General features: G+C 36.1%; 1 protein-coding gene across 2 annotated transcripts in view; it reads right to left on the minus strand.

Moving 5' to 3' along the window:
• Window positions 1-1,182: 1,182 nt before the first annotated feature.
• LOC107041989 (diacylglycerol kinase eta) overlaps window positions 1,183-26,462 on the minus strand; it is a 30,168-nt gene continuing 4,888 nt past the window's right edge. For both annotated transcript variants that reach the window (XM_015262831.1, XM_015262830.1), the window contains exons 9-15: window positions 25,680-26,381; window positions 21,226-21,590; window positions 20,824-21,131; window positions 19,147-20,598; window positions 18,521-18,616; window positions 18,312-18,443; window positions 1,183-3,859 (exon numbers count right to left, since the gene is read on the minus strand). In XM_015262831.1, coding sequence (XP_015118317.1) covers window positions 3,569-3,859; window positions 18,312-18,443; window positions 18,521-18,616; window positions 19,147-20,598; window positions 20,824-21,131; window positions 21,226-21,590; window positions 25,680-26,381 — 3,346 coding nt within the window. In that variant the 3' untranslated portion in view covers window positions 1,183-3,568. The remainder of the gene's footprint in view (window positions 3,860-18,311; window positions 18,444-18,520; window positions 18,617-19,146; window positions 20,599-20,823; window positions 21,132-21,225; window positions 21,591-25,679; window positions 26,382-26,462) is intronic.

The raw sequence follows: 26,462 nt of genomic DNA on the forward strand, positions 1-26,462 counted from the left end.
ATTCAGAGTCTTTTCTGCATTCGATACGAACTTTATTATTATTTTTTTAGAAGAACAAGTAGATTGTGTTTTTGCAATGTCACTATGATTGAATTTTCCATCCGAATTATGATCAATAGAAACCACGTATTCAGGTTACGTGGTATGTCATATAATAGTGATTTAAATATTTTTGGAAGAAACCGTATAACCTACGATGATATATGAAATCGTTCAACGATATCTCATAAGTTATTCGCGATGTTAAATTGACGAATGGCGGCGCTGAAGCTTACAAGATGGCTGACATAAAATTTTCCAATTGAAAATTTTCAGTCACACTTTCAGGTCCTAAGGGGATCAATGAAGTAAAAACCGATTTATTACTGAAGAGCATAATTAATCGAATCAGAGACAAGCCTCAATTGTGTATATCAATGCGAAGCTGCCCCTAATATCACTTTTGTTGATTTCATTCGAAACGTTTTATGTCGGCCATGTTGAAGCATCAGCGCCACCTCACTTCCAGTTAACATCGCGAATACAGTGGAGTTCCCTTTATTTTCCCGGCTCGGGAAAAGAATTCCTTGAGTGAATTTCATGTGGAATACGAATAATGGAATTTCTCCCACTCCGTCTCTGGGGAGCATTGGAGAGGGAAGGGGAGTAGTGGGTAGGGAGAATCGTAGTAGTGGGAGAGAAGGAACATAACTTACGACTGTCACCATGTGGCAATCATCCCGTAACTGAGACATTGCGCAATTCTACGAGCATGACGTCGAAAACAAGGATGCAGAATGCATGAGGAGTGGGAGAACTTTTTTAAGGGAGAACAATGCCAGAGGAGAAGAGAGGACAAATAATGGGAGCGGAAAATAAAGGGAACTCTGCTGTAATCAGAAATTGCGGAAGTGTTCCCGGTGCCAATTTTTAGCTCGGAATATGATGTAGATGAGAAATCGTAACTTATGTCAGGATAATTTATCACAGGTTTCATTAAACAATAACAGAATATTCACCAATGACATTGTCGGTTTACTTATTTGTGAAGAAATTGAGCAATTCACGTCACATCCAAAAGGAAAAAAATGTCATGTTTCCGATTGTTTTGCCGATTTTTTTTTTGTGAAGTACATGATTTTTCTGAAAATTTCCCTTTTTCCCCTTGAATTTTGATTGTTTGAGAAAAATGTGAAATAATTGAATTAAATCATTAGGAATCGAATTTTCATTTTCACACATTTGAAGGTAATTAAGCTTCAAAAGGAGCGCAATTAAATTCCATTGATTCAATTTTTATAGCCGTTATGGAAACATTAATTTTTTTTTCAATCTGCAATTAGTTGAAAATTTTATTTTTTTATCCGAAATTTTAGGGGTAACTTGGGGACATAACCATCCACCTGAAAACTCAGTGAGACTTCATGTCCATATTTTCGAGAGTTTAATATAGGTAAATATAGCTTCCTTTGTTGACTAGCACATTGTCAACAGAGTGCGGGGTAAAGGACAAAATAGCGGTCATAAAGCCCATGTATTAGCAGAAATTTGAATGATTAATTAAAATCGAACAAAATGATAAAACTACTCAATTTTTTTTTACTATGTTTCTTTTACTTTTACTGATTATCACGTGACGCATATTTCGTTCGCTAGAATATTGTCGTTTGATGGCCAAAATTATAGTGAAGGGACCGCTTAAGAATCCTGACTTATTTGATAATCAATGAATTTTCGACGGATTGTATTTTCTAATCGTTTTGGAATTATGAAAGTGTTTTCTTTTTTGACTTTTTCAACGGTGTCTCCTCCCATAAAATGTTGAAATAACTTGTGCAGACAATTTTTTCCGCAACAGGGAATTCATATGAAGACGCAGGCCCACATGGCAACATCAAAGTAGCCTTGAATGAATTGGAATTCCAGTCTACCGACGATCATCCCCCCCCCCCACGCTTCTCTTCCCATGCAATAATGACTTCTTGATTTGATCGATTCCAATGATAATACATCTTCTGTTAGTTTGGCTGTTTCATTCATTTTTTCATCATTGAGTTTGGTTCGAAAAAGTGATAGCTACGCGTTCCTGGCAAAGGTTGAACTTCGTGAATCGACGAAGTGATTATTTTTGGAAAATTTGGAAAATTATGTCACCAAGTTACCCCTAAAATTTCGAATAAAAAAAAAAAGTTTTCGAGTAATTGCAGATAAAAAAAATTGTTTTCGCAATAAAGGCTCGAAAAACGGAATAAATTGAGTTCAATTGCGCTCATTTTGCAGCTTTGTTAATAATTACCTGCAAATGGGTGAAAATGGAAATTCGATCCTTAATGATTAAATTTAATAATTTTACGTTTTTCTGAAACAATCAAAATTCAAGTGGAAAAAGCGAAATTTTTTTAAAAATCATAACTCGCTGAAAAAAAATCAAATCGCTCGAAAAATTTCATGAGAGCTTGCTCTCATGTACTTCTTCTCCGAAAAAAAAATCGTGAAGATAATCGGAAACATGAAATTTTTTTTAGTTCGGATTTGACGTGTAATTGCTTAATTGTAAAATGTCGAAACTGCACCGGAATCATATGTGTGTTTCACCTGAATTTCTACATCACCGAATAACATTCTATATCGCATTTACAATTTTTCAGAATTACGGGTGGAAAACGAATTTGGTAAATGCCCATCGACTTTCAAAATTGATAGGATATTTTCATAAAAGTTTCCGTGTCCACCAAAGAATAGGACGAGTTTCCAGGTCTTAGGGTATTTGTACAGAGAATTACCCGACTAGAGATTCGTAAAAAAAGACTAAAGTCTATAACAACTGCTCTGCAACATGTTTACTTTTTTTTCTTCACGTTGTATATTTATCAAGAAATGAAAGTAAACATCTTGTAGAACCTATAGTAGTATTTTACACACAACATAAATTATCAAATATCACTTTTTCGTACATGTGAATAATTGAAGTAATTTTATAGGATAGGGAGTCAATAAAAAATAGTAGATTGCGAATTGTCAAAAGAGAGATGAAAAAGTCTCCGAAAGACTGCTACTAATTAGAGAGTGTTTTTTGAAATACTTATTCAAATACTATAATTTTGAAGTGCAAAAGAATTTCACAGTATCATAATAGAAGATATTGGAGAGGATAGCAATTGAACAAGGAATAATTGTTCTCCCCATCCACATGGGATCATTAACCCTCTAACACTAATAAGGCATAACTCTTTTGGCGTTACGTAGTATTTCGTGGCTTATCGGTATTAGAAGGTTAAATAAAAATGAAATACATCAAACAGTAAAGGGATGTATAACTATCTCACTCAAGGCCGTTTTTAAATATGACTACCAATCAAAAGTTCATACTTGTTGACAAAAGTGTCTAATACTGTTTCTGGTTCTCGTCGGAGACAAAACCTCCTCCGAGTTTGTAATTGTGGTTATGAAAAATATTGGAAAACTTTAAATTCCATTATTTTTCATCTTTGAAAGTTCAAACACAGCCTTGATCTTGCGTTTTGTTCGAATTCGTAATTCGAATATTAATTAAAACATTGAAGGGAGCATAAGTGAAAAAGTGCTAAGTTTAGTTATTAAGGTCGTTGATAGCTTGAAGTATACGTTTCACGTGACCAATTTTAATTATTCCGAGTTCCTTCAGGTCTCTCCGGGCAAGAGATAGTAGTTCCCTTCCACGTATGTCATGGGATATGAATTGTTCAGTATACTCGCCAAGTTGAAGATTCTCCAGCCAAATACATACATCCTGCACACTCCATGTTGTCACTTGATCCCGTGCTGGATGATTCCCGCTATTGCCACCCGAACGGCGGAACTTCAACCAAAACAAACCTCGATGACGATTCTTTCTATCACCCTGTGAATTTTAGATATCCATTTTGTTAATTTTCATTCGACAGCAATATTTCGCATTGGGGCCCAAGCTCATCAATGATCAAGTGGGACAAGAATTCAGTAATTAAATGAAATAACAACATATGTTAGAAAAACTTTCCCAATGACTGGGTAGAATGGTTATTATTTGTGATGAAACTCCATACGCTTTCCAAGTACCTATATAATGTTAATTTGATCAGTATATTAACGTGTATATAATGAGTGCGCATAAGGTTTACAAGGTACCAACTTCGGAAAATAAAACGTGTTAATGCATAATTCAATTGGGTTAATGCGTGTGCAATATATTTACTTGAGAAGTGTATATGTGCAATAATGTGATCAATATAATGCAACGATTGTGGAATTGACTAAATTATGACATAAATTCTCTATTCAATATATTAAACATCTATGCAATAAACCCGATATTGTTCCGCTCTTGCATGGTGGAATCTATTGATAAGTTTGTGAACGCGCAGATTGCAGCATAGGTACATTCGATAGCTTTCTTCATTTTTATCATCTTAATCATTGTATCTTTTTGCTCCTTCCGGCAATATGTGACAATAATACGAAAAGCGAAAACTCCGAAATGAGACAAAATGGGAAAAATCATTAGAAAAATAAAAAATGCTCAGAATATTAACGGATGGTTACTTGACCATCCGTTAATATTCTGAGCATTCTTGGTACTTTTTACAAGTACCATAAATATTTAATGGAAAATTTTGGCGATATTTGGAATAGTATATTTCTAACCTAGGGAGGGAAAATAAAGGATCCTCAGCCGCCAGTGCAATTACCAGCCGAGCCGAAGGGCTTCGCGGGAGGGAACTCTGACTTTGCGCCTACGCCGAGACGGAAAATCGCGTTCTAACCACNAGCACGCGGCTGAGGGTCCTTTATTTTACTTCCTGTGGTTAGAACGCGATTTTCCGTCTCGGCGTAGGCGCAAAGTCAGAGTTCCCTCCCGCGAAGCGCTTCGGCTCGGCTGGTAATTGCACTGGCGGCTGAGGATCCTTTATTTTCCCTCCCTAGGTTAGAAATATACTATTTTATATATAAACAAGCAGCGTGATATAAGCTATTCGACAGATTACATATCACTGTTACTCTCGACATATTTTTTTCCTATTGATATTGCTATCAATTTCAATGCTAATATTACGTCTGAAGACGTACGGTATTTTTAAAAGCAGAATAGAAAATAAATGATTAAAACGGAAGAAATAAAAATGAATAAGAAGAATTTAATTTGTAAAAAATGAATCGTCCTGAAAGGAATTTTGCATTGGAGTCAATTTAAACCGAGTCTCATTTTTAATCGATATTACTCGCGAGAATATACGAAGGAATTTAATGAAGGAAAAAAAGAAAGAAAAAAAAAGAATAATTTTATGTAACGATAACGTGATTGTTGTGGTGTTGTAGGTGGCAACAGTTTGAATTGTCTCCAAACGCGTTATCACCACACTGATAGAAAAAATCTCTGACACGTAGAGTACAAGTTCTTGGCTCAAGAAACTACATCATTCGCGCCGTTTTAACTGAATGAATTCTTCATGACTTTGGATCAAAGAAATAGGGGAACTTGGCATAAATTATTAAATATTGGACGGAAAGAGCAGGAAGTTTCGCGTGCATCATAATGCTTTCCATATTAGATCAGACTCGCTGGCAAGAATCTCTTGGCGGAAAGTAATCTTGCTTACATTTAATATCAATCTGATGAAGTTTCTATTCTCTTGTGTGAAGAATTCGTACTTTTCGCTATAGATAATTCTGTTTTTCATGATTTTCGACAGAGGTGATAGGGTTTCCAATCAAGTAAATCGGTCCTGAGGGCACACATCTTCCTCTCAGAATATACTTCAATTAGGTAAAACTAAGAATCTCTTGTATCAAGAGATTCATGGTCAAAACCCCATTCTCTTGTCTCAAGAAACCACTTCTGTCGTGTCAGAGATTTTTTCTATCAGTGTAGAAGGTTCAGGTGTCCATACCGAGGCGTACCTTGGTGCATCGACATCGGGTGATGCCCCCTCCATTAAACAAATACATTAAAACTCATATTCATATATTAATTAAGACAGTTACAATGCGAGGTAATAAAAGTGCATCGATGCACCCCCAAAGTTAGTTCCCGCCGTTCTTCGTTCCCGGTCATTTCTCGCGTAGTTCAAACCATTCAAAAGTTGAAGTTATTTGGTCCTACTTATTTATTTCTCTCTTCAAGAGAAATTAATGGAAGTGTTGATTTCGATTCGGAAGAATTGTAATATTTCAATTAGGAATTATTGCAAATTTTTTATAAATATTAGCGCGACTTAATGTGAAATTGGATGAATTTGTGAACTTTTCGGAACCAAAGCGTTAAATAACGAACCATTGGATTCCTTCAACAACTTCATATGCATGGATAAGTTTTGAAATATACATGAATTTTAAATCGTGAAATGACATTTTGGGAACTTTGACGGTTTCAAAAGTTATTTAAAAATAGTAATTGAATATAAAGAGAACTTTGTTTGGAGAACTCAAAATAAATAAGTAAAAAAAAAATTTTTCGATTTTCTGTTGTATATGTGCCGATTTTCCAGGAATGAAGTAGATCTGTCTTGAGCACGAGACTCATCAACTTCTTTCCTGAGATTCCAGACGTTAGTATTCAACGTAAACGAATCAAAACGCTAAAGATCGAAACAACTGGATCAAAAACAACAGGAAACAAAGTTGGAGCTTACGAGAAATGTGATCGTCTAGAAATTTTTTCGGGTGGGGGGTTGGGGAGAGATCGTAAAGTTGAAGATAGATTAAAGCCACGGCAATATATTTCCATATCGGAAAAGAAGCCAGGAGAGCGAAATTTTCCCAATAATACAGTTCTACAAAATTTAGATGTTTTATGCCCTAAGATGAGATTTGAGGCAAAATTCTATTTCGCCGTCTTTTTGCACTGAAAAAGCGTTAAATAAATGTTCTTTCTTTCAGCAGGAAAAAAAAAAGATTGGCTAAATTTCACAAAAATAGTGCGCGACAAAATTTTCCAAATTTAAAAAGCGCATAGAGTATGCTACCGTGAGTTCACAGCTCTATCACTATAAGGGCATGTTTAGGTCTCATAAACGTGCCATAGTTGGCTTCGTGGGTACTATTTATTGTGTGAAATTTGTCAATCTCAAGAATCACAGTTACCGTAGAATCACCCACATACAGTTTGAACCCATAAGTTTTTTTTATTCATATTTCTTTCCTATTACCATTACGGTATTATAGGCTCTCCATTCGTTTGCCTTGCCTCTCCCACTTCTTTCTTCTAATTTATCTGCATTTACCATGGGCCGTCTTACTCTTATCACATGTACCCCATTCGAGCTAAGACTGCAAGGGAAACCATGGCAAACCCCAGTCGTACAGCCGGCCGATTGTAGGGCCTTACTGTATTCATCCGTCACACTGACTGGATGGGCACCTTAGTTTCCCATATTCGCGCCTAGCGGCAGCAGTTCCCCACGTCCCGTGTAGGAATTTGACCGGGGATTCAGCCGCAACTCGGGTACTCAGAACTCAGCCTCGGATTGACGCTGTATCTGAGTTCACGGCGCGTCACGCCGCTCCATCCCGGCTCGGTACCAGCTTGGAGCGCAACGCCAAGACGGCACAACCCGGTACCTGAGGTTCCAACCCGGAACCTCAGCTCCGACTCCGTCGTGTCGTTTCGAGCGGAGGGTGGGGCAAAATCGAATTGGATCATTCCCCAGAATAATCTTAAAGGTTTCTAGGAATCTTCCTCCCCGCAAAAAATCTCGCAAAAAAGTCCCATTGCCGCAAATAAAAATACAGAAAAATCGAAACAAGTCCATTTCACGTGTCTTCATTCTTCAAAGAAAAAAAAACAAATACCTTTTGTGAATCACTCAAGAATATCATTTTTGAATTGTCTTGATACAGCTGATTCAATTGATTTCAAAATTTTTGCTCAAATTTTCGTTACTCTTCCAGGAAATTTTAAATCATATTTCAGTTCAAAGGAATTTTGTCATTGAAAATTCATAATATCATGAAAAAATCATTGCGAACTATAAATTTCAGTTCAATTATTACCTGAAAAATTATATATATTGGGAAAAATCAAGTAAACAGATTTTTTAATATTCAATTCATGGAAAAATCAACGTAATTTGTCACTCAATATTCATGTTTTTATGGAACATTCAAACATATTAAGGAATACTCATCTTAATGCTGTTAAAAAATTTGAAATATCATTGAATTTTTAGTGATATATGAAAGTTTGTGATTTTTCATCTTTAAATTGTATTCAATGTTACCCTTTTGTAATTACTGATTTACTCTCCAATTTTTTTTTTTTTTTCAAACAGTGAACGTGTCTGTGACGATTCAAACATGGAAATATTACTTTATAACAAAGAAGGTTTGTTCTCATTTTTCCAGTGACTATTTCTCTAGATGTTGCGAGTTATGTTGAAAAAAAAGAAATTCTTTATTACGTTTTTGTGAGTTATTTTACATCGTATTTCAAATTAATACCACTGGACTGGTTTATACCACTTCAGGTTTTGCTGCGCTTGTGATTACGTTTAATTGCAAATCCATGTCATCTTCATAATTATTCTCTTAATTTTTTTATCAAATTGCAATACTATGGGACCTGTCAAATTATTATTGAGGTTAGGTGTGCCGGGATCGAGTAACTGAGGATAACCCGAAGGTTGAGCGGTGGCCATTCAATTAAGGCCCAGGAAAGCATCCCGAGCGCTAGTGTAACGGCGGCTGAGAGCGCGTGACGCGGCTCAAACTCGGGTAGGCGTGTAGCTTGCCCGAGCCGGGGTGGAGCGGCGTATTTCTAGCTGGGATACGGCTTCTTACCAGAGCTCGAGCGGCGCGATTCCTACAGGGGGTGTAGGTAGGGCTAAGCTGTGACCCATCCAAGTACGATCCGGACTATTTTTTATTTTTCCTTGCCGTATATACCTTATTCGAGTTTTTACATATTTGCGGTTTCATGAGCCGACTTCCTCCCCAGCCGTGGCGCATTGTACCCCACGTATAGACTCTCCTGGTGACCAAGGGAAGCCGTGGAAAACCTTGGTCGACACGGTTCATCGACCGACCTTTCTACTGAGAATGTTTTCCTAACTATTCTCCGATGATTCTCGGTATCTAGTCTTCCGTTCGACGGTTTCCGAAATATTAAAAATCCCAATTGCCCCAAGCCGAACTCGAACCCGCGCCTCACGGGTCCCGCTGTCCAGCCGAGCGATTCAAGGGCTACTCTACAATAGAGGTACCCAGTCGCCGGGAAACGGAACGGCAACGGGCGACATTGATACCCAGTCGGGTGCTCGGTAGAAACCAAGGACTGGAAACGCGTTTCCGGTTTCGTTTACGAAACGAAATAATAACGTTATTACGGGAAACGAAACTGGAAACGAAAGTCGAATAACGTTATTGCCGGAAACGAAACTGGAAACGAAAGTCGAATAACGTTATTGCCGGAAACGAAACTGGAAACGAAAGTCGAATAATGTCATTGCGGGAAACGAAACTAGAAACGAAAGTTCAATCACATGAAAACAAGTGAGAAATTGCTCTTGTATTGCCTACAGTATAGTCATTTTTTACTAGTAAAATAGCAATATGTTTCCGAATGGTTATTTTGTACATGATTTGCTTGTATCAAATATAATTCATTGTTCTCCTAGGAAGAAGATATTTTTGTCACAATCTTTTTTTCGGTTCGCATGAAGAAACTCTGGAGAGTAGCGTAAAGAGGACGATTGGCCATATTCATTGGAAGAAAAACATAGACCCTCATAAAATCCTCATAGGACGCCCATGGAAACTTCAGAAGACACCCACAGGACCACCATGTAACCCGCATAAAACCCCATAACATATGATTACCATAAGACCCATGAAACCCCCATAAAAGACTTCCATATGACCCGTACAGGACCTCCATAAACTTCGAGACACCCATAAAATAAAATTTTTGAAAACTTCCGAAAAATTTGAAAATTTTGAAAATTTTTGAGAATTTTGAAATAATTCAAAAACTAAAAGTGGCATCGGTACCATTTTCGAACTCAGTCTGTATAACATGAAAAAGAATATTTCTAGTCCCAGATTCAATCCATTCAGACAAATATTTTTTCTTTAATCGTGACAAAACTGAATCGGTCACATACCTACATACACACACATACATACATACGTACCTACTCTATAAACACCATATTCTAATTCCTGACCCCAAATTTAGTCATCCTAACACAAAGAACTGGAAACCTGAATTTTGAAGATTACAATGCTTCCATTCGGAAGCAAAAACAGATCATGAATCTGTTTAGAAAACAGTGGCGGAGTGATCGCTAAGTTTGGAAAAAAGGTGAGGAATTAATGGGCGCTAAACAGGGAAAACAAGGAGTAGCGAGCATATGACAGCGAACATATCGTCGCATTAAAATCAAAGGGGCGTAAGTGCCATTTCTCTGAGATTTTTTTTCTCTTAATACCAAAGGGGCGTATGTTTTTTTTTTTCCTTCGAAATGGAGTTTTCTCAACTTATGAAAGGTTTTTTGTGGACAAATTTCTGAAGTGGCAAATGGACGTAAGTCCGACTAGCAAGTACTGAAGGGGCGTATCTCCAGCACATACGCCTCTTTCTTTTTATACTTTTTGTTTCTTTTCTAGCTCATATTGAGAATGAATAATTCCAAAGGGGCGTAACTCAGGCACATACGTCCCTTTGTTTTTGAAGCAATAATCACAGAGGGGCGTAACTCCAATATATATGTCCCTTCATTTGTTACTGTTCGTTCCTATTGATTCATCAAGTATAAACGGAATCACATGCACTACAGCCCTAATAATAAATAATATTTGATTCTACATTAACCTCCCCTCCCTCCCTCTCATCATGAATGTTCAAATTAGTTCCCTTTGATTTTTTGCTTGAATGAAACAATTTCATGAGAAATATCAGTAACTAAACTAAAATTTTCTAAAATTTTCTTCTAAATTTATTCGATTTCATTCATTAATTTATTTCATTTTTTTAATTATGACTGCGAATTTCAGGAAATTATCTGTATAAAATTTCGAGTCGTGATTGCTTTGAACACTTCGGAAGAAAATGAGACCATAAAGGAAGAAGAAAATAGTTAAAGCGTTTTATGTTGATCTAACAATATAAAACTCATTATATCGTCCCTGGTAGAAACCATGAGGCCTGACATGGGATATGGGGTCTGGCCATCATCGCCGGTTCAATTCGGCCACCATTGCCGCTTACTACTATCCAGACTAAAGCTGCGATAACTTGGATGGCAGCCGGAACCCCACGCTAACCATGTGACCACTCCTGTTCCTTTGAGCCCGTAAATTATGAGTTATAATTTTTTTATCAACATTACCATATATTCTTCGACATCCAGCTAAAAAAGACATGCTAGCGACCAGGAATGATGATGGCAAGAAAAAATGGAAAAGCGTACGGACAATAAATGAGAGTCTATCACTTCTCGCCATCTGCATTCACTGCTCTCGACTTTCGGAAGAGGTAAGGATGATGCTAGTCAATATGACCAATTAGCATCTTCAATTCTTAAGGCAATGAAGTAGATCTACTGAAGGACCGAATACATGAAACCATGCTACTCGTATGAGATGCAAAGACCGAACGACAATTTTGTCGATGATATGTCGAAGTTGTTATCCAGAATGGCCCCAAGAGGATTGCCTCATGTTAAAAGATGAGCTGACCCAGGCGCAGGTAAACTCGAATGAGAAATGAGAAAAATACAGAGAGTTAGGCATATTAAGACAACGGCCTAGTTCCACAATAAGCGACGCAATCATTCACCACAACTCCAAGTGCAACATGTTGAAACAAGAAATTACCACAACGATGCCGGTGAAGTCAACAAATCTCTGAACTTCCTATGTAAATCATCGCGAAAGATCCTCTGAAAATACCAATCTTGCAAGTTCTGCCTCGAATATCTCTATAAATTATTACATTCAAAGTGAAGCAATATATCATAGCGGGGTAATGATTATGAAGGCAAGAACTTTTTGTAACCAACCCCTGATTACTGCGATCATTCACGTACTGGATAAATCAGTGAACTGTAAAATGGCATATGATCCCTCAAACATCATCACAGAGATATTAATGAGCATTTGCAATTTATCACGCGAGCTGTATCTTCTACTTGAAGATATGTTTCTAAACCAGAATATTATCTAACCTATAACGCGATGATGGAAAGAAATAACGTCAATACAAAGATATACGTAATTTACGAACGTTTGGCGAACATCCCCCTTTTAGAGCTGCAACTAACCCACGTTTTTGTTCACCAAGCGACCAATAAAAATCCTAGTGGTTAATTTTTTTTAATCGATAAGGGTTTATGTATAGATGAACTTCTCCAAATGACATTTTGTGTTCTGAGTAGTGCGTCTATGAACAAAATAGGAAACAAGTAGGCGACTGCAGCCATGCGGCTATATATATTCTACTGAGTAGGGCGTCTATTCTTTTCTCGCCATCAATATATTGATTGAGGGCTTCCGAATGGATGCGTTTATGATTTTACTCAATAATTTTACTCAAGTTAGAGCGCGAACAAGGATTTCAAGTCAAAAACAGAAAAATCCAAATATCTCAAAAACTTTGTATGAACGGATGTATATGTTTTGATTGATTTAGATAGAGGAAATCATGCCGAATATTTTGAAAAAAAATTATTGAAATCGGTTGAATATTTTCCGAGATATTTGAGAGAAAACATTAAAAAGCGAATGGATATTGCTCAAAAACTAATGGACGGATCAAGCTGAAGTTTGGCATGGAGTTAGTCTCAAGTTATACCAATTAACAGAAAAATTTCAAACTTTTTGGAATTATTTTTCCCGTTTAAATTATCAAATTTACGAAAAAATGTCCACCTACTGGACAGTGACACGCACAGACATGGTCTCCAAACTTCGCATTTTTACGTTTCAGATCATTCTGCATAATTTCCAAACAAAATTAGAAAATGTGAAAATCGAACAATTGCAATGCTCCCATTCGGACGCAAAAATCATTGAGATCGGTTGACTCGTTATTGAGATATTCAAGACATTAATTTTACATACAAAGTTGAATATCTCCGAAAATAATTGACCGATTGAGCCCATCTTCCATACCGGTCCTTGCAATGATCAGAGACAGCTTCGTGCCAAATTTCAAGTCGATATCTGAATTGTTACTCAAGTTAGAGCGCGAACAAGGATTTCAAGTCAAAAACAGAAAAATCCAAATATCTCAAAAACTTTGTATGAATGGATATATATATGTTTTAATTGATTTAGATAAAGGTCATCAAGCCGAATATTTTGAAAAAAAATCATTGAGATCGGTTGACTCATTATTGAGATATTCAAGACATTAGGTTTACATACAAAGTTGAATATCTCCGAAACTAATCGACCGATTGAGCCCATTTTCCATACAGGTCCTTGCGATGATAAGAGACAGCTTCATGCCAAATTTCCAGTCGATATCTCAATTTTTACTCAAGTTAGAGCGCGAAAAAGGATTTCAAGTCAAAAACAGAAAAATCCAAATATCTCAAAAACTTTGTATGAATGGATATATATATGTTTTGATTGATTTAGATAAAGGTCATCAAGCCGAATATTTTGAAAAAAAATCATTGAGATCGGTTGACTCATTATTGAGATATTCAAGACATTAGGTTTACATACAAAGTTGAATATCTCCGAAACTAATCGACCGATTGAGCCCATTTTCCATACAGGTCCTTGCGATGATAAGAGACAGCTTCATGCCAAATTTCCAGTCGATATCTCAATTTTTACTCAAGTTAGAGCGCGAAAAAGGATTTCAAGTCAAAAACAGAAAAATCCAAATATCTCAAAAACTTTGTATGAATGGATATATATATGTTTTGATTGATTTAGATAGAGGACATCATGCCGAATATTTTGGAAAAAATTATTGAAATCGGTTGAATATTTTCCGGGATATTGCTCAAAAACTAATGGACGGATCAAGTTGAAGTTTGGCATGGAGTTAGTCTCAAGTTATACCAATTAACGGAAAAAATTTTAAACTTTTTGGAATGATTTTTCCTGTTTCATTGTCAAATTTACGAAAAAATGACCACCGACTGGACAGAGTCACGCACAGACATGGTCCCCAAACTTCGTATTTTCACGTTTCAGAACATTCTGCACCATTTCCAAGCAAAATTAGAAAATGTGAAAATCGAACGATTGCAATGCTTCCAAGCAAAAAAAACGATTTATGGTATTTCTTGCGATTATCAGTGAAACGATCACTTCTATCGAAATTTGTATAGACATATTTGTTACGAATTTCAATTACCTTTACATATTTTGTATTTAGACTTCTTTTCTATAACTCGCGCCTTTTCCTATAAAATCGAATTTGTTCATATGAATTTTTGATAAATGCACAGAACATACCCAATTTTGGATTTAATTCACAGCGTATACGTACTCGCAGGAATATATCCAGTCAGATTACATAGGATATGTTCAGAAAAATAGGAAAAAAAACTGTTTTAAGGAGATTCCACAATGAACGCAAAGCAGGGTTGATGCAGCGCATGCAATTGTCAAAAAAATCGAAAAACAGTTGAACGACTGTTTTGAACAATTGCACGCGTTGCATCAAGTCTGTATTGCGTTCATTGTGAAATCTCCTTTATGGATTTTTTCGCGATTATCAGCGAAACGATCATTCCTATCCAAATTTTTATAAGAATGGTTTTACTTTTTCCCCCGACAGCTCTCACCGTCTCGACAGGACCGTTTATGACAAGCAATGAAAATCGATTCGCAATTAATATTTTTAGGCTGGTAGAATACAAATCCCTTTTCTTTTTTCGTATATATGGTAGATTGCCAATGTTATACGGAAATAAAAAGTAGAAAATACGATAGACTAAAAATGTCGAGTTGATAAATCTATTAAGAAATTAATTATCGAAAATTCAATGCAATCGATAGGAAATTGGAAAGAAGTTTCTGACATTTGATTTATAGACATCTCATCATATTGTTATAAAAAGTACTGAATGACCAAAAAAACAGTCATTTTAATATCAAAGTTGAGACTGCGTTTGGTGCCAGACCAGGGACACCGTGGGCTTATGGAAAGTAAGAGGAGTGGGCGTGGTTATGAAGCTAGCAATCACAAATAATTGTTTTTATGAAAAAACGTAAAAGATAAGAAATAGAGACCCTGATACGATCCATAGAAAAGTTCTACGTAGTTACATCGAAAAAAACACAATTCAACAATTAATCGGCAATAAATAGAAAATTTTTCGATTTTTTCGGTTTTTTATCCAAATTAAACATTGCACATATAATTTGACTCAATATATTTGTACGAATAAATATGCGCTGTAAATTTAATAAAAAATGAGGCATTTTGCGTACATTTTCATTCCAATTGTATAAACAATTTTAAATTTCTGGAAAACAGCGCAAGTTCACATATGAAAAAATTCAATAGAAAACCTAGCCAATTCGGTAGAAAATTTTATTGGAATTTTATAGAAATTCTATGTGGGTTTCTATAGGATTTCTATTAGAATTCTATTGAAAAATTCTATTTGTTTTTAGCGCAGATTCTAGTGGATATAAGACAAAGTCAATAGCTTTCGAATTTTTGTTTGAATTTTTGTCTCCAGATTTTTTTCTATAAGAATGCTTGGGCATTAATTTGCTAAGTTGTTTCCACTAGGATTCTGTAATGCAAAACAAAACGAAATTCCACGGAAAAAACTTGTGCCGAAAAATTTTAATTGAAAAAATGTCAAGAGAAAAATTCGAATAGAAATTGAAAATATATTGACATTTTCCTATCAAATATGCAATAGAACCAGCCCAAAAAACACGTAGAATTTTTCAATAGAATTCCAATGGAAATCCTATAGAAACCCCCATAAAATTGCTATAGAATTTCAATCGAATTTTCTAGCAAATTCGCTAGGTTTTCTACTGAATTTTTTCGTGCGTGTTAGAAAAACAAAAACTTGGGTAGGAATGATCATTTCGCAGATGATCGCGAAAAAATCCACAAAACGTGCTGTTTTCCTATTGTATTCATAGACGCGCCATTCAGAACGCAACATGTTATCTAGAAAAATTGATCTATACATAAAACCCTATCGATAAAAAAATATTAGCCATTAAGACCTAAATAGGTTAATTACTCCTTTTTCACGTCACTTTTCGGGGGCCATTCACAGCTATATGTAGGAGAAATCGCCTAGTTAGTTCTGCAATTCCATTGCAATGAATAGGTGCTAACGGGAGACATTCACAAAACGTATTCAAAATTTTAAGATATCGTGGAAAAATAAAAATGGAAAACTTGCAAGATTTCAAGAGAACAACTTTACCTTCAACCTAGCCTTATCGCCGTTCCAAGTAATGCAATACTCGCATCAATTTGTCGATGATGAAACCCAGCGATTTCCAGATGCAGCAGAAATTTGAAAAATACGTATGTAGGGTCGTTTTACCAACAGGGTTTGAAACAATCCAGCGATGTATTGAAGCCTCAGAAATAAGGAGGTTTGAGTATTGGTCATTGGGCCTCCAACGATAACTGACTTCTTCAGGGACTATCTTCAGAAGTCATTCACCAGACATTGCATTTCGATCATGGAGTGACTCTCAAAATACTGCGAGTTTTTTGGGACGCACACACACAAAGACAGAAAATCAGGAAACGATTTAAATTATCAGTAGTAGCCAAGATCTACGATGTTTACTGGGAACAATTATTTTCTCAGTCAAAGTGATCATCCAAAGGTCGTGGTAAAAAAGTGGTTGGAATGAATCCGGAATGGAACGAATTTTTTGAACACTAAATACCTTGAATCCAGCGTCACCCCCTCTACGAGGACCTAAATTTTCGCTCATTTTATGTGTAAATTTGATATACATGAATATATCGAGTATATTGGCAAGCGCAGGAAAAAGGATATCACACATTCTGTGTCTCTTTGAATTGACTTTATCGTCATACCCAATGTCTTGCAGTAATTTACACGCGCCCAAAAAATATGTAATCGCATTAAAACCTACAAAGAGAAAAAAAGTTTTTAATTCTAGTGACCAGAATTAGTGAGTTTTGTCCCTAGAATTAGGACTTCTATCTGAATTTCAAGATCATTTCTTTGGAAAGTAGTGATAAAATCAATTAATTCTGTAATTCCTTGTTAAATTTTGGCACCACATGTCCCTCAAAGTTAGAGATAGATCCCCCGAAACTAAAACTTTTTTCTCTGTGTAGCGAATTAAAAAGTTACTATTCCATCACAACTTGTGTAAAGTCGCTTTCCACCGACGCCGAACGTGGTGTGATGGAAAGTTTTTGCCCAAATGTTATTTAAGCTTTATCACACCATTTAACTACTGAATTCATACATCAACATCGATAAACATGCTCGTCAGATGGTCATAATCAATTGCTTCTCGTAAAAATACTTATTTGCTCTCAGATGAGGGTTTTTTTGTGACATTCAGCGATTCTATGTAGGGAACAAGAGAAATCTTTGAAAGGGGTAATATCAACGTAACATTTTTATCAACTTGTCGGGCAATACAAATCCGTATGTTCGGAATGTCTAGGGCGTGCTAGCTATGCAATTAGGAATTACATGAAATGAATAGAAATGATGGAAAGGTGGGGCCGCTATTCCTAGAACTATTATTCTCTATTGCTACAGAGCATTCTGATTTGTTGGAGCGTATTACCGGTGGTAGGATTGAGTACTCAGTTAATCCAATAAAATTCCAGGGCATAGAAGAATTTGTATTAATTATATTATTGATTCAATTGGAATTATATTTGTTTTTAATGGGTGGATGATAAAAAATGCTAATATTCTATTTATCGCTTGTAATGTATCTGAATTCATTTATATTTATATTCTTGAATCATGGAATTTCACGTTTAAATTATCATTTTCTTATATTCATGCAGATGAATATATTGAATGATAAATCTTCCAAAATATTTGAGGATATCCAGAAAGGAGGTTCAAACAATCACCCTTTTCCGTTTTCAAATTTGAGAGCAATATTGTCATAATTATCACTTTGGAAATTTTGCTTGGATGGAATTTTTTTCAGAGAATATTTTTTCTGCATATTATAATGATTATTTAGTTATAGTGAATTTCAGATATAAACTTTAGGGCTCTAACCATCTACTTAGGATATTCGTAAATGCAAATCACAATGAGATTCGACCCTTTCTTACTTCAAATATAAAAATGTTCATAAAAGCTCAATATAAGAATTTAAAAGTCTTCTAAATTGCCTAAATCAAAAAGATAATGTACCTGATCGTCTGATGGAATATTTTGAAGATACACCATCCCCGTGCCAGCCTCATCGAATATGCACTTCCGTAATTCATGTTCCATCATTGCTAATGCTTGTGACAACTTGTTTTCCAAATCCTCCCGCAACCTCTACAATATCCGAAAGTTTCAGTTACATATTGCAATTACATGAAGAACAAAACAATTGTGGCACTTGATTGACTTACAAGCTTATGGGCTTTATCTCGCAGTAGCTCACAAGATTCTTCATATAACTGTCGTGCATTGGATACCACTTCGGTGACGACTGGTCTCAAACTTGGCTGTTAATAAAAAAAAGTTTCCTCCCATGAAATACAATTGCCTCAATTTCCTCAGATATTTCTTCAAGTTCACATACGGGAAGGTGGGGCAAAATGAAACAGCCGTAAAACGACTATTTGACGCAATTCATGCAAAAAAAAAATTTTTTTTCATCAACTTTTGTTTACTAACTTTTTTTTATTATTGGGAGTACTGATGAGAATAATAATATTTTATTCGTCTTATAATTTAATTGATTACAATTCAATTGATTAGATTAGGCAGATTAAACTTTTTTTTTCATTCGATTGAAATTCAGTATCACATTTTCCTTTTTCCCAATCTGGGTCTCCTGTCGAAATATCTCAATAATTTTCATTCTACTGAATGGAAAATTATTATTCTAATCAGTACGCCCAATAATAAAAAAAATTGAATAAACAAAAATTGATTTAAAAAAAGTTGATAAAAAAAAATATTTTTTTGCTTGAATTGCATGAAACAGTCGTATTTTCGACTGTTTCATTCTGCCCCACTCATTCCTACTTACCCCCTCAAGAATTTTTCCATCAGGATGGACTTTCTCTAAACTATTAGCAGTTCTGTCAGCAATTTGATAAAGATCAGGCTCCAGACTCGGATGAGAAATGATCAACAATTTCACCCATTTTACCAACGTTGTGACAACCTCAATGAATCCGAGTAAAATATTGAATTCCTCTTCATATAATTGTATCGGTTTACTATCTATTGTTAGTCGACGTGAATTGGAGCGAGACCTGGATGGGTTGCTTAGAGTTGACGTTGATTGTGATACTGTTGTAGAAGTAATATTCCTCTGTTTTTCCTCCCACGTTTTCAAGGACGTCTCAAGTGCACGATTCCTATATAACATCTGCATACGATTCTTATGAATAATTCTGATGATGCCAGGTGGTTGAATCCATGCCTCTCCATCAACTTGAATTGGAACACCCTCATCCCCCAGAATATTAATTTGTACCGTCTGGCATTGTGCGATCCGGTGATGTTGTAAATTAATGAGCCTAGAGGCAGCCATTTGAACGGATCCGAAAACAGCAACAACTTCCAGAATTCTATCATCAAATGAGGGTGCTAAAAACAAATCACCTTGTTTTGTACCACCCCAAAAATTGGTTCCTCCCATAAAGCTAGGGATATTGAGCACAACAATGCCCTGCAGTGAGGGCAAAGGAATCCGTTGGCCATCACACTCAAGTTGCACTCTTTGTTCAAGATTTTTATAAGTCTTTTGAAGCCATTGTTTCGATCCAAGTACTCCATACCACATATAGTTCTTAGCTCTAGATCTGCACTTTTCAGGATGCTCTTCTCGTTTCTGATGGAAATCTAAACTGATTTTTGCATCGATGCCAATACCAAAATAGTTGTTCATAACGCACCGCTCAAAATAGCCTTCCATCAGGGTTTCATCGGGATCCATTAAGGGTGAAACTGCAGCACAAAGAGCATCAGCATTTGCCAAAAGGGCTTGACTTATCAATCCAGCTCCACCACTCACATTCGGCCACATTGGAAGTCTCACGAGGGGATTTATTATTGGTAATTTCTTAGTGTCTTCAGTCTTATCTACTGAAGATGTTCGATCATGACGAAGACTCATACTTGATCCACCAAACCTTGCCGCGGTAGCTGCCAATGAAACAACCTCAGAAGCTTTTAATAAACTTCCACTGCTTATTCGACGTGTTGCTTGTGGGGAGAAACCAAGTTCTGGTAATTCTACACTCAAACGCTCCATACTACATCTGCTAAGTCTTCGCAATTTGGAAGGATGATCTTCAACGTGACTCCCAATTGACACGGATGGACTTGGCGGATCAACTATAACGCTTATTGCTGGAGGAAAGTTTTGAGGCGATTTCTCATCCTGTCCCGAGTCAGAGGTCACTTTGAAACAACACACTGGGCTCAATAAATCCGCCTTTCCATCCAAAAATTGTTCACCACTTTTTTGATCCTAAAAATGAATGATTAAACATAAAAATTCATCACGATTTTCTTCTTTAATTCAGTAGTGGAGTGATCAAATTGGTCGAGTCAACTCGACTTTTAGTAAAGTTTTTCTATACTATCTCCAAATTTCAAAATCCCAATATATTTTTTGAAAAATGAGCCTTGGATGAAGTTGACTTGAATTTTATTACGACTTCACTACTGAATTGTGTATTTTTATCTGCCTTACGTCTTTTAATAATGAGGAAACATATCGACAAGGTCTTTTGAAGGATCTCCTTGCAATATCATTGCCCTCAACAAACTGTGCCAAACTGCAATATTTCTTTGGTTTATCGGCGACAGTCTCGATACATTCTCGAACTGAATCGTACTTTTCACCCAACATTGTACTCATCAAATCCTGTCCTAAGGAGCTAAGATCATCGATTATGCTCTCAGAATTTTGGAGCTCCGAAAGTTCCGGTGAATCAATGTGTCCTATATCAGGACTTTCTGAGAGCTTCGTTGAATCCAAGATATCACTGTCTATGTGTCCTGAAAAGTGTCAGACAAATTATCCGTATATATGAAATTTCATAAAAACTACGAATGGCTAAATATCCATTGGAAAGATTAATCAATTCCTCACCAATTTCACTTTCACTGTGTTTGACGGTGAAGCTCTTTGAATCGAGTGTATCAGAGATAATACTGTCCGAACTGGCAATACTATTGCTACCACTGCTTTTAGAGTTTTCAGTTTTTGTTGCGTGATCAGTCCTATGGATCAACGACATGTTTGTAGAGTTAGGGGAGTCCGAATCTGGTGATATCACTACATCCTGAATTGTAGTGTCATCAGATTTAGAAGTAGTATCTAATGTTGTACTTGTTACGGTTATTTGATTATCTGTTGGAGTTTCTAACTGTGATTGTTCGGACTGTTGTTCTGCTACCACTTCCATCGCACGTTGAACCGTGGCAATGTCCGCTGGTGTTGAGAATTGAAAAACCCTGAAATAATCATTATTTTTGATAAGACAACACAAATTGTCTACTATCGGCTTCATATCAATGTGAATTATATTTCAAAGAGAAAACGAACTACTCTTGTCCAGTGAATGTTATCCTATCCGGAGTAAACGGCATTGGAATGTTTTAGGTACTAATGATGAATAGATGGTTGAAAAAAATTAATAGAAAAACCTATCGAATTCGTTAGAAAATTCGATTGGATTTCTACTGAACTTTCTATTAGTTTTTGGCCGATTCGGAAAAAGTCAATTGCATTCGATTTTTCTATATAACTTATTTTATTGACATATTTTCTATTGAACATTTCAATAGAATTGACCAAAAACTAACAGAAAGTTCAATAGAAATCCAATAGAATTTTCTAACTAATTCGCTTGGTTTTTCTATTAAATTTTTTTGTGCATGTACTGAAATTGTACTACTGAATTTCCTGTACACTTTAAACTCACGATGTCGTACGAGGTACTCATCTAGCTTTTTAGAGCAGAATCACCACCACTATGCTACGAGTGTACTAAAAAAGCACTCTTCTATTTTCTTCACACTAAAAAACAGTATTTGCTAAATCCGTAGGTATTCTTATGGTTTTTACTGCGCAACAAAAACACTAACTGGAACACTATTCAACGCCCATCATGTCCCCTGGAATTGTGAAAAAACGAATCCCAATGGAGAAAAATTTTTCGAGTGCATCCAAGCTGATAACCTTTTTCTACATAACCCAGATACATACACCCACCTCAAGATATATAGACAAAAAATCTGACATAGACCTAGTCCTCTCCACTCCGGACATAGCTGACCTCACATCCGTTGCAATCCTGGAAGAAACTTGGGGTTCGGACCACTACTCCATCTTCATCAACATCGGAGTGAGATTATCATTCTACCATCGTGAAACTTTTAAAATTACATCAATTGGAACAGACTGAATACAGTTAGATAATATACTAAACAGTTCCTATGATGTATATCTTGATCCCAGCTTCGATTTATTATGCGCCATAGATAAATACTCTTTCTTCATTGAAAATATAAAAAAACAACGTAGCAAAATGTAATCCAAAAAACAATTCCAATATACCTCCTACTTGAACTATATTAGATCAACCATTTAGCAATGTTGAATTCAACACAGCCCTCAAATCAAGAAAAAACAATTCCGCACCCGAAATAGATGGCATTGATTTTAACCTTTTCAAAAACCTTCCCGATAAACCCAAATTTATTTTACTTGACATCTTCAATGAAATGTTTCTTTCTGGTAAATTCCCAACGGAATGGATGCATCTTTTCATCCACTTTGTCCATAAATCAAAAAGCGATAATGTCCGCTAATGTGTAGCTAAACTCTTTGAAACAATGCTGAAAAACAGACTCCAGTGATGGGTTGAATTTAACGGACTGCTCCCAGAATACCAGACTGATTTCCGCCCAAGACTTTCGTGCCGTGACAATTTCTGTAACTTAATCCTCAATATCGAGGATAGTTTCAGAGATGGAGAATACACGATCGCCGCTTTTCTTGACGTTCAAGGGGCTTTCGATAATGTCAACGGTGAAATCCTCGTCCGAGACCTCATTAGAGCCAAATGTCCTACCAACATAATAAAATATATAAAATTTCTCACATTTGAAAGACATATCCACACTGACTCTCTGGGGAAGGATACTAGAACTGTCAGGAGGGGGTCCCGCAAGGAGGGGTCCTCTTCCCCTTAATATATACACTATGCGCCAGATTTATAAAAAAAAAAAAAAAAAAGATGTAGATGAAAGTGTCAATGATTCTATGTTTGCAGATAACATTCCATTGTTTACGCGATCGTCAGATAAACGGTGCAACCTGCAAACCCTAGAAACATCTGTCGAGACCATTGTTAATAACTTGAGAAATTTAGGTCTAGATCTCGCTCCAGAAAAAAAAGTTCTAGTTAGATTCAGTAAAAAAAGGATCTGATCCTTCTCGAACGAAGATTAAAATAAGCTCCCATGAAATCACCTCCAGCCCTTCTGTTAGATTCTTGGGTATTCACTTTGATCAAAAACTGAATTTTAAATGTCACATAGGCAAAATACCGGAAAAATGTCTCAAGTCAATAAATATTATAAAATATCTCAGGCGCACCTGGTGGGAAACTGACCTCGAACACTAATCGTCCTGTATAGAAGTTTTATAAGGTCAGTTATGTACTGCGGTTCATTCGTTTATTATACTAACAACAAAGCTACTAATTCCAAGCTACAAGCAATTCAGAATACTTCAATTAGGTTTACGCTAGGGTATCGTCACTCCACGCCTTTAAATGTTATTGGAGATTCGGAGCTTATATTCATCAAAGATAGAGCTGCTTTTCTTTGCAATTCGTACATAACGAAGATCATGTAGAACTCATCCGAATTAATAGCAAGAACTATTGAATTTCTGTTTTCGATCAAAAAAATTTAATTTAGGCCTAGCGATAAGTTAATTACCAAAAACATCAGAGAAGTCTTGAATCAAAAAAATTCAATGTATACGAACAACCACTTCAATGTTTTTAAGAATGATTATGATGTATCAACACTCTCCATCAATATAAACAATGAAATCGGACTCAGAGCGCAATCGTCAGAAAATGCAAACGATGTCATAAATTCATAAATATAATTGAAGCCAATCCAGGGGCGTACTGCGTCTATACTGATGGAAGTAAGGATTCGAGCATTGGCCATGTTAGAGCGGCCTGCTACTGTCCAAACCTGAGACATAGCCGAGCTGTACAACTCCGTGGTGATGGCTCGGTCTTCGCGTCCGAATGTGTGGCCCTCAGCATGGCTCTTGATTTGGCTCTTCAACACAAGAATCACAACTTCCTCATCCTCTCGGATTCTTTGAGTGCACTCCAGAGCCTTCAGTCGACCAAACTGGACCCCAAGACAAACTCATATCTCCTTGAGATTAAGGCAAAATTTGCAGAGTTCAACAATAATAATGAATCTGACAGCACCATTTTGTTCTACTGTATCCCTGCGCACACAGAAATTGAGGGAAACGAGGAGGTTGATAATCTAGCCGAACATACATCACAATATAATGACACTGATTGCCGAGTACCATACTCAGATTTTAGGGCCAATCATAAATATAAAAAACAATAAAATACGATACGAGAAATAAAATACCAGGCTGAGGTAAAACTAAATCGGGTGGAATCCTTCGAAAATTTTTACAGAGTCTTTCAAGCCATGGTTTAAGGGTAAAAAACACCCAAGAGCATTGATTACATGGGTCAACCGAGTCAGGGCTAACTATTATCACTTGAAACCTCTTCAAAACGAATACACATAATCGAAGATTCGAACTGTACTTGTGGATACGAAAGTCAAGACATCGACCACATTATATGGCACTCTCTCACCTTGAGCAAAGAAAGGACAACACTCATTAGAGAATTGAAACAATTTAAAGTCCCTCTTACGAACTCAATCACCCCCTGATTGAAAATAACAGATCCAAAAATACTAAAATACTACACAAATTTATCATAAGTAGTAGATTAAATATCTAAAATCAAAGATTGTAAGAAGTGTAACTGTTTAGATTAAGTTAATAGAACATTACTGATAGTGTAAATAAATCCTGTAGATTTTAGCACTTTAAACAATAAGAAAATATAAAAAAACTGGAACACTAATCGGAGAGGCAACCTTCAATTATGCATTGGAAAAAGCATGGTTTTCTTGATGATCATACGTGATTTAATCATAATATCACGTATGAAAAAATCCTATAGGATTTTCTATAGGATTTATTATGAAATTTAGGGTCATAGGGGTCAGAATGAGGGTCAAAAAAGTCATATGAGCCATAAATTTGATAGGAAATCCTGTTAAAAATCTCATATGAAATTCTATAAAAAATCCTATAGGACATCCTATAAGAAATACAATAGGAAAAACCTGATGAAGAATCCTATAAGAAATCCTACCTGGAAAATCCCATAGTATTTTTTCATACGTGCACTAATAAATGAATACTAATAAATGAATGTTATTAATCCAATGCAATATGTTTCTGGATTTTACCCTTGAGTGGCATTTGAACTATTTCTTCGACTATCAGCAAATCCATCTGGTGCTGGAAGCGTCAACATATCTTCAACTTGTGAATCTCTCCGCAAATCAGGCATAGGACTCAGAGAAACTAAATTCGGCATAGGACTAGCACACGGAGAAACATCACTGCTCTCAGATGATATAGGTGTTGGTATAAGAAACATGCTGCTATCACTTGGTATGCATTTGGAATCCAAGTAATCCTGTTCCATTCTATTCACAGGACTGTTATCCTCGGAAATTGCGGTCATATTAGGATGTTTATTAAATACTTTGACAGATGCATTTTTCTGTTCATCAATGAATACTTCAGCGTGTTCAGCTAGCTGCCTTATAGCACGTTTCAAGCTATTCACTTTTGACAATATTCTATCTTGCTCGAAAGAATCACGAATCTTTCTTACACGTTTGAGATTCGTGATATCTTTTTCAGGTTTCTCAAGTGAGCCTTTTTCAAACTCCCCCATTGATGAATATGGATCCGACGCAAGTATTCTTTCATCTCGCTCTTCATCGTTGTTGGCTGACACATTCTCATTATTAATGATTTGAAGTAATTGATCCATTTCGTGCTCAAGTATTCGGCACTTTTCACATAATATTTGATCGCCCATTTGTAGATTAGCTTCGAGCAATTTGTTAGCAAAATCTTTCACAGTTTCGCGGAGAACGCTGCAAAATAACATAGAGATAAATATTTATGTTCCTACTGTGAATGATTCATCGTATTTCACTATTAGTAGCTCAGTTTTA

This window comes from Diachasma alloeum, unplaced genomic scaffold (assembly GCF_001412515.2).
Source record: "Diachasma alloeum isolate Michigan unplaced genomic scaffold, Dall2.0 Dall_scaffold_00398, whole genome shotgun sequence".
NCBI classification, from domain to species: domain Eukaryota; kingdom Metazoa; phylum Arthropoda; class Insecta; order Hymenoptera; family Braconidae; genus Diachasma; species Diachasma alloeum.